Source organism: Lutjanus erythropterus, chromosome 1, assembly GCF_056507025.1.
Source record: "Lutjanus erythropterus isolate fLutEry1 chromosome 1, fLutEry1.hap2, whole genome shotgun sequence".
Classification (NCBI taxonomy): Eukaryota; Metazoa; Chordata; class Actinopteri; order Lutjaniformes; family Lutjanidae; genus Lutjanus; species Lutjanus erythropterus.
The window spans coordinates 39,575,766-39,591,659 of NC_139317.1; the positions used below are offsets into that span (position 1 = coordinate 39,575,766).

The following is a 15,894-nucleotide window of genomic DNA, read 5'->3' on the forward strand; positions in this document are numbered from 1 at the left end:
ACGACAATTAAACCCACACAAAGATGGCATAAGCACTTAATCTGAACTTTGTCATCCACCTCCTCCCTCCCAGGCTTCACCTTGCAGCTGTCAAAGACCACCATGCAGTGTGGGTCCTTGGTGCTTGGCGATGAGGATGATGGGTCAACTTCAGGAGCCACGATGATGGGCTCAGACTGGTCCCAGAATGCATACTGACAGAAGACAAAGTTGGACAGGTACTGGGGAAGACCAGTGGCCTGCAGAATCTTTATCTGTACAGGACACAAGGGTCAAAGGTCATTTAAATATATTTTTTCATTAATGTACACTCATTTGCTAGTTTATTAGGTATCCCAAGCTAAAACTAATGCAGTATAATAAAGTCCCCACAAAAAACATCCATGGGGAGGATTTATTGCAGGAGTCGTGTAGACTACATTTGATTTGACTGGGTGTAACTAATAAACAGGCAAGTGAGTGTATACTGAAAATTAAAGTAGACTAAACACACTTTGTTCTCCCTGAACGACAAAACAAAGCTCCTACAGTGCTTTTAAACTACTGGGTAAACCATGTCTGAGTAACAAAGACGATGTACTTCTCTTTAACAATCTGTCTGTCTGTCTTACCATGCAGACCAGCTTGCGATCCTGGACTTCAGAGTCTTGGTTGTTGTCAGATTCATCTCCTCCAGCCATGTTGTCCTCGAGTCCCCCTCCAACCCTCACCACCTCCACATGAAGACGCCCCGCCACCTGTCCACAGGGAAGAGAGAAAACATAAAAAAAATAACATTACTCTATCCATATCTAGAATGTGGATGTGAATGTAATGTAAATGTTCTGAAATTTACCTTGACATTTCCTTTTTTCATCTTTTAAGTATTTAAAGTATTTAAGTATATTTTGCAACCATTCATGATTATCATCTGAACATCATGTGACGACTGACTAACAATCCAGGAACTAATAACTTTGAATGACTGATCTCACTGAGAGTCATTCAGGATGAGAGTCAAAGGAGTTACAGTAAAAATGTAAAATCTCAATAAAAGCTGCTAAGAATTAGAAATCTATCTATCTATCTATCTATCTATCTATCTATCTATCTATCTATCTATCTATCTATCTATCTATATATGTATATACATACATATAGATAGATAGATAGATAGATAGATAGATAGATAGATAGATAGATAGATAGATAGATAGATAGATAGATAGATAGCTTAATACTTTGTAGGGCCTTTTATTAGTAAATGTGAATTTAAAACATTTTAAGACTTTTTAACAGACCTGTAGCCCCTCTATAACTGTTAACCAACATGGCTGTAACAACTCACCTCCCCCTTCTGGTTGATGATGGGGACAGCATACTGCAGCTTGACATCGTAGAAGAGACAGGAAAGGAAGACATTGGCAACGCCGATCAGACTGTGGTTTTCCTGCTCGTCAAAGAATGGGTCTGCTCGACGGAAATATGTGCGCATCACCTAAGCAAGTAAAAAAAGAGAACATGGGATACAACTTTATTTTACTGAAATGCAACTTTTAGCATGTTAGCAAGTAGATCTGAGCAGCACTCACCATTTACAATTACAAAAGCTGATAAAAGGTAATGTCCTAATTTCTTATTACATAATTAATGTAGATGTTAACTGTTTTTGTGCTTGTATTTGTGTAGTCCTGTTTACTGACAGCACTGTCCTAGTAACTTGGCAGGGTTATTGAAACTTCACATGGCAAATTTGTCAAGCTAACTCACAGGGTTGTCATGGTGATGGACATGGTACTCCTGCCACTCCTGGTACAGCTCTCTCATGTCAACCAGACGGTTCTCCATCTTCTCCAGACTCCAGATCTGCTTCCCTCGACACCGCCGTCGAACCTGAATTGCTGGTTCACTGAGCACTGCATCCCTCTACACACAAAGATTATGTTTTTATTATTTAGAGAATTGATGGTGCATTGACAGATGACAGAAAATCAGTGCATGAGTGTCAACATGTTTGTGTGTGTGTGTGTATGTGTGTGAGACCTTGCGATTTGCATTGAGATTGTCTGATGGGATCTGCAGAGTGACTCTGTACTCCGTGTGTCGCTCCAGCTCCTCAGCAATGAAACAGGCTTCTTGCACCAGGGTGTTTGCCCTCACTATCTGCTCCCTCAGTCGCCGCAGACTCCTCACCAAAACCGCCTCCCTGAAGTAGGAGAAGGGGAGACAGAGGGGAGGAAGAGGGAATGTGAGGAGGAGGTATTTAGTTTGCATTTATATCCAAATGGACATAAAATATATGAAAGTAAAAAGTCTATAATTCAGTGTGCATTTCTATTCCTGGTACACAAACAGACACACAGACACTCCCACCTGTCCTCACTCCACTGTCTCAGTCTGCTCTGTGCGCTGGTTGAGTGACTCATCCCTCCCATACTGAGTCTCTCGAGGCTGCGGTAGTGTGACTGTTGTCCCGGCCCTTGCTGGCCTGACGCAGGCCCTCCAGACGGGCCTGTGGACAGACGGTCTGGGTTCAGCTTTTTGCGGAGCTGCTGCAGTTCCTGCTCGTACATTTGTCTCTGTCGCTCCAGAGCAGAGCGCTTCTCCTCTTCATGTTGCCTCTCCAGAGACTGGAGGACTGCTTGCATGGGGTCTGCAGGACAAAGCATAGCTGAGTCAGAAAGTACAGACAGGGGACTAAACTAACTTTCTAATGTTCTGTCTATGCAGAATATAGATATTTAATTTCCCTAACCCCTCCTTACCATTGTTCCCCAGGGCCTTCATCATGACCTCTGTCTGTGCAAACTCATAGGAGAAGCTGACTTCACTGGACACTTCGCTGGCTGTGTCACCATCTGCATCCAGCTGCTCACTGCTGCCACTGTTCTTCATCACACCACCCTCACCCTCCTCATCCTCAGCCCCCCGAGAGCGCCGCTTAGGCAGATTGATCCTGCAGGTAGGATGTCCAGTTATTCAATTGTAGTCTTTTTTTGTTAATACACAAACAATAGTACAGAACACACATGAAATACTTAAGAAGCACTGACGTGTTTAAATAACAACTAAAATAAATTCTGAAACTGTATATTAAAATGTATACATGAATTTCAAGCATGTGCAACTTGTAAGATGACAAAATTATTTATGGAAATATTGAGCATATCATGTGATATAGAGAAGGATGAAAAACAAAAAATACATAAGCAAACATACAAACATTTGGAGTCTGTATAAAATTACCTAAAGAAGTGGTTGTTTCCCCAGAGGATTCGGTCACCGTGGTGAAGCTGCAGACCGCTGGTTACTGGAGAACCATTAACACATGTCCTAAAACACAAGACAGACAGCAGTGACTTATCTTTAAAAACTGATGTAATACTGTCTCCAGGTGTAAAACAACTCTTTGCCCTGCCACTGTAGATGTTGGCGTTTCTTACCGAGCATTGCGGTTGGGGGTGAGGATGACGCCCGCATCTGCCATAATATCAATGACACAGTGCTCTGCCAGGATACCCATCCCACACAGCTGGATGTCCTGAGAGTCTGCTGAGCCCACCTTTGTGTGTTCCTGAGACACAACATTGAACACTTTATCAGCTGAGGGTCTGACAAATTAGTGGAGTAAAGCCTATCCAAGTCTGTAAAGTGTATCTTTTTTTCTATAAAGACAATTACAATTAACATGAACTTTATTTCCCGTGTCAGGACTGTCTTGATATAAATTTATTTATCCATCTAATTTATCTTCACATTAAATTCTACTTTTAATAATTTTAATTATTTTTTGCTTGAAAAGCTGATTTGTGCTTTCAGATTCAGTATAGCTGATTTAATATCTGTCTTGAAGCTTCAAAACACACAAAGCACAGTTTTCCACAAGCACCCACTGTCTGCTGGATGACAACTGACTCCTACTGAGACAGTCAGTTATGAAAATGAAAGTTCAGTTTCATAACCCAAATGTTGTGGATGTGTAAAGATTTTCGATGACAGCTGAGTTGGGATGTAATGTTTAAAGGGCAGATGGATCTCAATGATGGTGATAATTTTGTCTGGTATTCTGTGTAAACAGGAAGAATATATAACATGGCATCAACATGTGTTTGTGTGTGTACCTTCAGGTAGTACACCAGAAGTTCATTGAGGGCAGGATCAGCATTGAGGTTGACAAGAAAACTCTTATCATCTCCAACTTTTATCCCTGAGGACTGGAGAGAAATACCCAAACTCTCCAACTGCTTCTGACGCTCCTGCAGACACACAGACAGAGATTATATTTACAATATAATGTATAACCCAATATATATATATATATAAATCTTGCTTGGAATGAGTCTCACCAAATGTAGAAAAATCAGTTCAGGAGCAATTCTGAATAGTAGCTCAGGTTGGTTTAATACTTATACACATCATTTAACTTTCACAACTTGTATGTCTTACCTGTGCAATCTCCTCAGTTTTGCGGAGCTTCTCCTCCCAGGTGATGGTCATCTCTTGGATCAATTTTTCTGACTCTTCAAGACGGTCTTTCAGCTCTGGAGCCTTCAAAGACTGGAGAAAAAAACGAGCAGATTATGGGATGATGGGAAAGCAGAGATTTCCACATGTTCCTTTCTAATATTTCTAAGATATCTCACCTCTGCCTGCGTCAGTTGTTCTCGTAGTTTCTCTACTTCCTCTCTGAGCTCCCTGATGATGCGAGCATTGGGATCTTCATTAACAACAGCGTGGTTCACAATGTTCTTTGCTCGGTCTGCATAGCGCAATGTTGATAGCGTCTCCTCATAATTGTCTGCTGCTGGACTCACAGTTGCAACCATTGCTGTGCGACTGTTGCCTCCCAGACAGTCCTAAAAAACATGCAAAAAATAGAGGGAACGAGAGTGGAAGACAGAGAAAGGAGGAGAAATGATCAAGACAGCAGTACTCTTTATTTCTAAGAAAAGACAGAACATGCACTGGATAGTCAAAGAAGGGAAATGTATTTTTATCTCTATGTATGTACCTTCAGCAGCCATGTCAAAACAGAGTCTCTGTAAGGAACAAACTTGTTCTTGTTTTTGGCTGTTCCCTGTTCAGCTAGCGCCGAGATCACCAGGCCCAGCGTAGTGAGAGACCTGAAAAACACACAGTAACACACTAGGGTTAAGAGCTTTCTGTTTCATTTCATGTATATATGTTCAATATGTTCAAGGGCTTGTATCACTATGTTCTTGTTCCTTTAGCAGAGTGGTTTTCCTGGAGGTGGGGTAGAGAGTCACAGAGTCAATGCAGTGGGAAAAATATAGACCACGGGAGAAATAAAGAGTGAAACAAAGCTAAATTAATATGATTTATGTAGAGGGCATAAACAAAAGTCTGGGAACCACTGCTTTAGCATATGCATCTCTCTGTGTTGGAATACTAAAATATCAAGCTTGTTTCAAGGCTTCTCCCAAAAACATCCACTTTGTATTATACTATGTTTTAGGTGAAAGTAGTTGCTTGAGTGGGACTGTATATGCAAGCAAATGGCGGACAAATTTAAAGGTAACATGGCACCAAAGTCACAGAAACTAAACCAAAACCACAGGGTATGCTTTCTTTCACAATTACAGCTGTAGGTGCAAATGACAAAAAGTCACTCTCAAGAGTGATGATGACAACACTCTGTGGCGAGAAAAAAACTTGCGAAACAAAGTGACACTGCTGGGGCAAAAACATCTGTAAGACGGTTTATGGTTTAGACAACACCCAATGATGGGTTTGTGTTTATGTGGTAAGTCTGTGTGTTTGCGTGCTTATCTGTATTGTACTGCTTTTACGTACTTGTTGATGTTGCTTCCCTCCTTGAGTCGTTCTCCTGCAGCTCCAGTCTTCGCTGCTCGCTCACTTCCAGCCAAGTCTACCAGGCTCAACCGACTCACCTTCTCTCCACTTGTCTACAGAGAAAGAGAGAGACAGACAGAAAGTTTAATTATTATGTCTATATTCAGCCGTCAAACTAGTGGCAACTTGCATATTCTTCCTTAACATTAATGGGCCACAATGTTTCATTAGCAACACGCTGTCTAAAAGGTTTTGCAGATGATTTGTTTGATTTTTCTGTCAACATTTTTGTCCAAACTAAACAACTTCTCTTTGACTTTGGTGAAAAAACGGGAAGCTTTCCCCAGACTATGTTCTAGAGTTGTAACAATACCAGAATTATTGTGTAAAAAAACATACCCTATATCTCTTTCAATACCTGGTTAAAAAGAAGTCCTATGTACACAAAAATGCAATTTCTTAATAACTATACTATAATAAACTGATATTTATAACACTATAATTATACAATGATTGTTTTAAACCAGTATCCAAAAAGTACTAGTAGTACTAAGTATCGACAACTATTGACAATCTTGCTATGTTAATTTTAATTTTGGCAAAAATTGGCAGTATTTCACATTAGGTCACATTGTATGATCACAACAAACTCAAGAATGACTCTGTCAACAGGGAATTTTTTGTCTTGTACCCAGATGCATCATGTCATTTCAATGGGCTGGAAGAACATGTAACTCAAACAGCAGCCTTCTAGCCTGACATGGTTTGATTTTCATTTCCTCTGCAAAATCCAACCAACTTTTGTTCTTCTTCTTATAGTCTTCTAACTGACCGCACTGTCCAGCCTGGTTTAGGACATACAAGCGTCCTGGACCTACAGTGTAGGTCACTTCTACAGATCTGGATCTGCTGACATTCCTGAAAGCAGTGCCGTACATCCTCATGAGGCTTGGCGAAACTCTGATGGCTCATTAATCACCATGGAGGCACTACATCAAGGCAATCCTCACAGGGTTTTCAGCAGCTTTCAACTGAGCACTGCTCCGATTTGCAAGCATGGCAGCTACAGATAAGTTAGAAATAAACAACAAAGTGTTTGGCTTTATCAGAATCCCCACCCATTGAATTTGCTGTTAAGTTTGTGTTTTTGCTGTAGATGCTTTAGTCCCCAGGACCATCTCTATACTTTCTATGATTCTTATAAATCTATCAATGAAGTGATGCCAAAATGCTCTGTTAGTCTTTGGTTTCTCATCTTTCAGTCTCTTGTTGACAGGTTCCTTCTGTTTCCTGCTGTGGGCTGTTGAAGAACGGGATATCACATCACCATCTGTACTGAGACAGATCCACTCCTGGCCAAGCGTGACAGGTCAGTAGCTGACAAGGCTGAATGTAACACCTGATCTTAACCTGCTGCTCAGCGAAAGCAGCACATCAGCAGCTCAACGTCAGCAACTGCAGTCATGTGTCAGTGTCTATGGTGGACCTGCTAAGAAAACAGGTTTAATCCTACACCCTCATACCTCTATGAATCAGTCTGAAATAGGGGAAGGCAATAAAATACAATCACACTATTTTTAGATTTATATTTAGGTTTAGACTTCATAATAGCTAGGTGATTCTGTGTGAGGTGGTAAAACTGGTTTGTTGTATGCTGTATCCTTTTGCTGTTAGAGTTTTTGTGCACCTTTTACATTTTACCATGGTTTGTTGTCAATCTGATCTTTTATGACAAAACCACTTTGACACTGCCTAAGTCACGACCCTTTTTTGGAACTAACTCTGTAACACTTCTATTATCACAATATGAATTTAGAATATTGTCACATTGCCTTTACCACATTTTGTTTTATCACGCAAAAAAATACAACGATATATCATGAACAATACGATATGGCATACCCAAGTCTGGATTCCACACTTCAGAAAGGGAAAAAAATTCAACTGAATGAACACACTGTTAACACATAACTGCCATTACCCTCTTCACAAAAAGAGATATGTTTTTACCCTGCTATTTTAATGATCACCACAGGAACCTGTGATCTCTGAAACGTCACCTACTTAAAGTTAGTTGTTTGTATTGCTGAAGAAATTAAAGCTGAGGGGGAAAAAATCATATTGTGTTTTAAAATCTTAAGCTTTGTTGGTGGACTTCTGTGAGGTGGAAAGGAGAGTAGTGATAAAGATCAGCCTTGTCTGCACTGATACAGATCAGCCTCAGATCAGCGCTGCTTCAAATCCCCTCGAGTAAAGCAAATTACTGAAAAAACAAGAGATTTTTATCTGGAGCACTAAGCAAATACAATCCAAAAATAGACTAAAACTTTTTAAAGTAGGGCCCGAAACTGTGAATACATAATGGAGAGTCAGATAGAGGGGAGACAATGCACGTGACTGTGAACACCAGTTTGTACAGTAGGAAGATACAACTTAGTGTAATTCAATAATCACAGCGACTTATTGGAACGGCCAGTGACTGGTTTCTAACATACAGTGAAGGTCTTGTTACCAAGTGGTGTCAGACTTGGAAATAAACACCTGTAAACCAAGTCTACTTTCATTCTCAACGTGCACATCTCAGCATTTTTACTCACTGTGTGCTTGCAGACTCTGTCCTATTCAACTCTTCACAGCTAGCAGGCTGATTACAAAAACGAAAGAGGGAAATACCAGCCACTGTGGCATTTTTCTTTCTTAATGCAAGGTTCCAAGTAACCAGGAGAGATGATACCTGGAGCAGTAACCAGATCAGTGAGCAGGACATGCAGCTGAGCAGCCTACTTGGCAGCAGCTTTAAGGTACCAGCACAGAACAAGTGTCTGGGCATCAACACATGCTCCCCATGTTAAATAATCTAGTAGATATCATCACGCAAAAAAGATTTAAAAAATCTGCGGTATAATAAACTAAATCACCAAAGCTTGACTGGACTTAGTGAAGCAGAGAACAAAACAGTAAACAAATAAGAGTTGTCTGCAAATAAGGCCAAAGTCCGATGCGACTGAACTTTGAGTGGGGTGTTTGGTTAACAAGTCTGAGCAGGGAACTTTAGTGAAAGGAAATCCTGTCGAGTGTCAGAGTGACTCATCCGGCACTGGGTGATTCTGCTACGTGTCATAGGTGGCATTTTTTTAACCTATCCCCTCATCACTACTCAACACTGACCAAGCCATTAGGGGGCACAGATGAGCTCCGATTCTATGATCTACAGTCAGCAATCTTTTAGGGGGACTGGGCCAGAAAAATATTTAATTCAATTTTTTTCTTAAATACAATTTTTGAAAGAGTTCACATTTAGATGCATGTGCACTACTGTATATTCATGCTATTATATAGCTCTTTGTATATAGGGGATAGTGGCAATATAATTAAAAATGTATACTACAACAGATAACCAACAAGATTAAAGAGCAACTTTCAGATATTTGAGTTAGTAAATTAAATGTACAATCATAGTAAGGCTGCAACTAATAATCATATATACCATCAGTTAAACTTGAAATTATGTTTTTTATTCACGGATTCAGTTTTTAGTCTATAATAAGTCAGAAGATAGTGATGACCAACAATCCAAATCCTTAAAACATTTAATTCTGTATCATATAAAGCAACAAATCTTTCTTTTGTGAGACAGTGGAACCAAAGAATGTGTAGCAGTTTTGCTTAATAAATAACTGATTGATCCATAATCAAAAAAGTTGCAAATTCTCCTTATGATTGACTAATCTTTGCTCTAAATTCATTCATTCAATTCATTATAAACCAAATCCTCACTTTCCATCTTTAATAGAATGAACAAAGAAACAAAACATCAAAATTAGATATACATCTGTTTACATACACACTGCATGTGTTAAGCAAACACTATGGGGTTTCCACACTGGTTAGCTGATACTGTAGCTACTGTTTTTCACAGTCTGAGAACCAACTATTGTTTTAAAGCATTAAAGTCATTTTTGCATACTGAGCATAGCACTGTTATTTCTCTTCCGGACTTTGCAAACAGGTCCAATGTCCCTCATGACTGCTGAGTACCACTGTGTAACAAACGAACAGCTCAAAATGCATGAAATGAGCTGACGCCTGGTCTAGTGGGGCTTGTATTGGTCAAAGAGAGAATGTGCACTAATCTAAAATGTATTTAGAATGAGGTGAGGAGACAATAAAATTAAGCAACAAAAACAATAAAGAACTGAATCATCCAGACACAGGACGAGTGATTCACTCAGTGACTACACAGAACACATATTAGCCGTTTGCTTGATGAGCCTACTGACTGACTGACCAACTTAGTGACTGGCTCTGGGTGTGCCTTGAAAACAGAGCAGGCTGTATCAGCTGACGAACTCAAAGTCATACCTGTGAATTATTAACAACGTTTGCTGGTGGCAAGTTCGGCTGGAAGTAAGAGCAATGAACAGGAGAGGCTAAGTGGGTCAGTGAGGATGGAGATTTAGTCATTTAGATCTTTTCTTGGAGTGCCTGCTCAGACAGCTGAGCTGACATCATTTCGTAACTGCATTTTCACCCACTGTCCGCAGTGGCTGATCAAAAACTTGCCATCCACTGTTTGCTCTGTAAAATATGCATAATTACACAAAAAGTAATCTTCTGTTACAGTCAAAAATGTCCAGAACTTTGTTGACAGAGGGGACACACTATCATGTGTCAATAATGTAAAATTCTGGCAGTATTTTAAAAGAAAACCAATATCACATTCAAAATGAATTCACAAATCATTAGGCTTTGAGGTAACACTTAACTATAAGATCACCCTTACATATGATTAATAAATGGTTTAGAATTAGGTTATCAATTAGGTTGTGAACACTTTGTAAACATTAATAAACTGTTATAACACATAAGATAAAAAGGCAACAGTGACCTGTTGCTTCCAAAATACTGAGCCCACATTTATCCTTACTGTTAAGCCTCAGATCTCTTTGCTTACTGAGTGTACTAAATCCTCTTCATCAGCACCATATATACAGGTCAGCTTCATCAAATATTTGTTAATAAACTGATAGCATTTAACCACCATCACTATCTCTTAATAGTCAAAAAAGCTTAATTTGGCATATCAAAATAACATATGAAATGACCAGATTCATACACCAGGGCTTTGACAATATTGTTCACCTTGACATTTTCAGCACGCTATCAGCAGCCCTCCTCATTGTGTTGATACACTTTACAATAAGGCTCCCTTTTACCAGTTATAGATCACAATTATTTATTATTTACTATTTACTAATTATTTATTAATGTTTTATTAAGTGTTTACAACCCAGTTAATAATTTAATTATAAACAATTTTCTTATTGTAAAGTAGTACCAGAATAGAAATAACCACCAGACAAACACTAGTAATGTTTGCCTGTGCCAGTTCCATGTAGCAGATGGATTCTGGGAGAGGCGAGGCAGGAAAAACATTTCATGTCAGATGATGTGCAAGCAATGAAAAGAATCAGGAGGAAAAAAATCTTATCCACTATGGTTCAAAGTTTCCTTAAAACTGATAAAAACAAATTTTGTGTGTGCTAAAACAGCCCCCCACCTCAGCCTGTGTGTGTGCTACATCTTACCCCAGACTGCAAGTCTTTGAGTGTGTGTGTGAGGATGATGTTGAAGACGGCGTGTGATCGACTGCTCTCCTCATTCATGTTGGTTGCAGCGACAGTTCGAGACTTATTCCCCTCTGACATCAGAGACTCAATGTCCTGTCAGAACAGCAGAAATCCAACAATAAAAAAATGAAGACTAAAACATTTTGATTCTCCATGCAGAATATCCTTTTAAGACTGAAGAATATTATACAGCACTTTTAGTAATATTTAAAGCCAAATATCACCTATAAAATGTAATTCAGTCTGACATTTTTATAACTAGCCCCTTTTCAGTGTAATTAGTGGAACTACTAAGCAGATATCTACAAACATGTGAGCAGCACTGCTGCAAATCCTCAAAGTAAAGATCAAAGTGAGAATGCAAGTCAAGATGCTCCGATCACATGTCTGCTGGACACTAACACACTGATCAAAGTGACTGCCATCAGATAAACCTGGCATAAATGCAGGGCAAACACTAAAAATCACTTTACAGTATAAACATTTTTACCTTGTAGCTGGCAACAGCTAATCGAGACAGACCATCCACGTAGGGACCCAGAACTTTATGTTCCCTCACCCTCAGAGTTTGTCTGCCTCTAGACAGAAAAAATAAAAGCAGATTTAAAACACAGATACAACATTGTCACTCTTGGTAAACTGCATCTGATGTATTAGCAGGACTGATAATATAGTCTTAGTTGGTTCTGGCCACAACTACAACTTTCCCCAGTTCATAGAGACTTTGTTAGCACTTGGCACTTGATTCAAACTTGCTCCAGGGCTGAGAACTTCATCATTCTCTGCTCCACAGCAAAGCACATATGGCTGTCAGATGGTCTGCTTCTCTCTGGGCCATTTTACTGAGGTTAAAAGGTCACATAGTGAGTGAAGGTCAAAGGTTATGCAGTCTGGGGCAGCAGACACAGGCCTGCACTCCTGATTTATTGCTGACCTGCTGGACATGAACTGGACTCCATCAGTGACTGCGAGGCACAAGAGTGATCTTTTTATCCAATGTCCACAGCAGCTGGTGGTACCATAATCCACCAGCCACATTCTCTGTTAACTTGATGTTAAAACGGAAAGCTTCTAATTCTGGTTGTCCAGCTAAAAACGTCCACCAACTTATCAGAGACGGACAACATCTGCTTGTATTTAACATTGATGCCACAGTCCTATGAACCTAGCCAAACACAATTTACCATGAGTAACTGCAACCTTAACAATTCCTGCTGCAGCCGCACAATAAAAGCCACAATCTAATGTCTTAAGTGGGGGATTTTAATGTGAAGATGCTTCAAGAAGTACATTCTGTATAAATAATTTTATTGCTATTTCAATTTGGCTTGCACAGATGAAAATAAACAGAAGGCAACAGTGAAGGTATGTTCAGGACTGAACAGAGCTACTATATCCTACAGAGGAAAATAAAATTATCCTTCCATTTATATAAAGGTCAGAAGATTAAGCTGATGTCATACCCTTTGGGATCAAGTAGATCTCGGACCTTCTCATTGTAGATCTCCATGTAGGACACCTCAACAGTAAAGCTCTCCTCCTCCCGCTGTTCTTTCTGGGTTCGGTCAAACAAAGCACTGCACAGCCGCGGAATCAGACCTGGCTGGTCCACTGAACCCATCATTGTGTACGACTTTCCCGAACCTGGTAACAACACACATAAGACAGTGTCAATTTATGATGGATTATGTAAAACTTCAAGAAACACAAACACATTGAAGTTAGTCATGAGCCAAATAAAGCTGGGGTAGGCAGTTCTGAGAATTGACTATTGAGTCTCATTCCCAGGTTGTCAAATTCTGGTGGCTTAGGAGTAAAACTGAATAAATCAGAGCAGAAGTTTTCTCTCAGACCACTTTAAGTACATTATGCTTAATAAAAGGTTATTATGGAATTTTTGTTGCTTGTTTATTTTCAATAAATGCATCCTCATACACTGTAGTGCAAATAGGAATCAGTTTCTGGTATACAGTGATGGGAATTTACATACAAAGACCAAAAATTTCTCATAGTAAACACGCTGTCATGGTGTCTAAAATAGAAGTAAGCAAGCCTGGGATGTAATATAGAGCTCGTAACTTACATTTTTCAAATTTGAAGACCTATTAACATCTATAACTAAAATAACATACTGTATATTTCATGACACATACACCTAATAATTTCATTTGTAATAGGTTTCTCTACTGTCCCAGAATTATCCCAGACACCATATCATTGTATCCCAGGTGCAATTTTCATTGACCCCAGGACAATGGGAAATCCTTAATTTCAAGCGCTGAAGTGCAAATTGATACAAAAGCTCTGCCATAAATTCTACCTTTACAAAATTTAAAATCTTCTTCTTGATGTGGTCAAAAATGTATAAACTGTATTATATGTTAAGTTTTACTAAGGTCATAGTTAAAGGTGGAGGTGTACTGGATGGCAAAATATTGATTACAATGATCAAATTTTTTTTGTCCTTCGTATTTATATACACGAGGATTATAGAAACACCTCTGAATGCAATGCATGCCAGTACATCACCCTCACCATTTATGACCTCAATGCTGAAAAATAATTTAATTAACACCTCTTTGACAGTGAAAAAAATATGCATCATAAAAGTAGACTGTTTCTCAGTCATCAGTTCTAACAGGTCTATCATGTGTCTTAAGTTCTGCTTTTGATTGGCAGCTGCTTTTAAGCTTTGATATTTTGTTCATTCTAGCGAAAGGAGAGGCTGTCAAACCTTCCTGCCACAACACATCCTCACTGACACTCCCATCTTAATCATTACACAAAAAGCTTTAGGGCACTACACTAATGAGGGCAAAGAGAAATTGTTCATATATTGTGTACAACTCCTGTACCTATGTCACATAATATAAAATGCATTCACATGATATTGACCACAAAATAGTGAGGGGTGCCATATTAAATTACCAGTTTGTCCATAGGCAAATATACAGGCATTGTAGCCCAGGAAGGCGTTGTGGAGAAGACTTTCCCCAAGGCACTGGAAGACCACCTCCTGACCTGAAGACACACACATAAGGAAGTTTACCCTCGATAACTGTGAATATTTAATTGTTTCAAACTAAACTGAATGACATTTTAGTTAAGAAATGTGAACTGAAAATGCTGAACAAACTAACCTGCAAATTTTTCCTTATCTGTCTCGTCCATGGACCAGAAGCAGTAATCATAGGCAAAGACCTGGCAAGTGAAAACAGTAGCAGTATAAAAGACATGAATGAACAACAGAAATCTATGGCCAATTGTTACACTGCAATGTTAAGATTTGACAACACTTTTCACATTTTACTGCTCAAATATTGTTGTGGTCCATATATAAAATACTGGAGTCTCTCAAAAAATAATTCATAAATGACATGAAAAAAGATGTAGATACAGTGATCTTGTGGTTTATGTAGCACAAGATAAGTATTACAGATGACAGAAAAAAACCTTCTGGGGAAATGCATTCAGCAGTTTCCCAGCAACGAGTATTCCTAAAGGGTTTAAAGTTGATAAATTAAGCAACTTCTGTGGCAAAAGCAGCTTTACAGACATTACTGTGTATCGCAGCCTGTACGGCTGCACACAGTTCTCAAACTAAGGCAAAGACATACAGCGGCTTCTTTGTTAAACACAGAGATGATTCACAGCCATGGAATTAGCTCGCGTTTAAAAGGTCTGTGTGTGTTTGTGTGGGTGCACTGTTACCTTGGATTGACTCCTGATGATGTTAGGAGGGTCAAGGTCCACAGCAACATGTGGAGAGATAAAAAGATGACATTTAGTGCACATGATAGAGAGGATGCAGTATGTTAAGCCATTCAGAGTAGTGTGTAGTAAATGGAACATATGAAATCTATAAATACAAGTATCTAATTATCTGTTTTTACTAATTATCATGTGTCCGTCGAAGTATAAAAGAGAGTCAGAAAGAGAAATAAAGACATGGCTTAACAGCAACAGAAAGACAAAGGCAGAGCTAGTGCCACTGGCCTCAGGCTTTGCTTGTTTTCACAAGTCACTTTAGCACACATTTGATTCACAGTCAGCCTTGTGTGTGTAGCTTGTTTACATCTTGTTTGTTTGTCACATGTCAAACCAACTTCTCAGGGGATCTGGTATGGGTGTGTGTCTGTGCATTCATCTCTGAGGGCATAAAAAAACTGGATGAACTGCTGTGGGAATGCCTGTGTGTGTGTGTGGGCATATGTGAGTGGGGTGGGGGGGTTGGTACTGAAGCTGGCAGAGGGTTGAGGTAGTGTGTGGCGTGTGGAATCAGATGGTGGTGTCAAAGGGGTTACTGGGCTGAGGTCACACTCGGAAATGAACAAGTGAGAAAATGCCTCTGAAAGTTTTAAAAAAATATTGAACATTTACAGAGAGGGGGAGCAGCCTCACTATCTATTATCTTTTTGCAGAAAAAAAATAAGGAAAAACATCTGCAAGCAGGCTACACTACACACATGAA

General features: G+C 39.4%; 1 protein-coding gene across 1 annotated transcript in view; it reads right to left on the reverse strand.

Moving 5' to 3' along the window:
* kif13ba (kinesin family member 13Ba) overlaps positions 1 to 15,894 on the reverse strand; it is a 48,199-nt gene that overhangs the window by 9,927 nt on the left and 22,378 nt on the right. Inside the window, exons 4-23 of the mRNA XM_084721731.1 lie at positions 15,135 to 15,147; positions 14,564 to 14,624; positions 14,352 to 14,444; positions 12,887 to 13,067; positions 11,914 to 12,001; positions 11,382 to 11,516; positions 5,794 to 5,906; positions 4,991 to 5,102; positions 4,623 to 4,835; positions 4,426 to 4,536; positions 4,101 to 4,235; positions 3,423 to 3,553; positions 3,226 to 3,312; positions 2,745 to 2,935; positions 2,353 to 2,632; positions 2,023 to 2,185; positions 1,750 to 1,905; positions 1,328 to 1,477; positions 612 to 737; positions 81 to 254 (exon numbers count right to left, since the gene is read on the reverse strand). Of these exons, the coding sequence (XP_084577857.1) occupies positions 81 to 254; positions 612 to 737; positions 1,328 to 1,477; positions 1,750 to 1,905; positions 2,023 to 2,185; positions 2,353 to 2,632; positions 2,745 to 2,935; positions 3,226 to 3,312; positions 3,423 to 3,553; positions 4,101 to 4,235; positions 4,426 to 4,536; positions 4,623 to 4,835; positions 4,991 to 5,102; positions 5,794 to 5,906; positions 11,382 to 11,516; positions 11,914 to 12,001; positions 12,887 to 13,067; positions 14,352 to 14,444; positions 14,564 to 14,624; positions 15,135 to 15,147 (2,713 nt within the window). The remainder of the gene's footprint in view (positions 1 to 80; positions 255 to 611; positions 738 to 1,327; positions 1,478 to 1,749; positions 1,906 to 2,022; positions 2,186 to 2,352; positions 2,633 to 2,744; positions 2,936 to 3,225; positions 3,313 to 3,422; positions 3,554 to 4,100; positions 4,236 to 4,425; positions 4,537 to 4,622; positions 4,836 to 4,990; positions 5,103 to 5,793; positions 5,907 to 11,381; positions 11,517 to 11,913; positions 12,002 to 12,886; positions 13,068 to 14,351; positions 14,445 to 14,563; positions 14,625 to 15,134; positions 15,148 to 15,894) is intronic.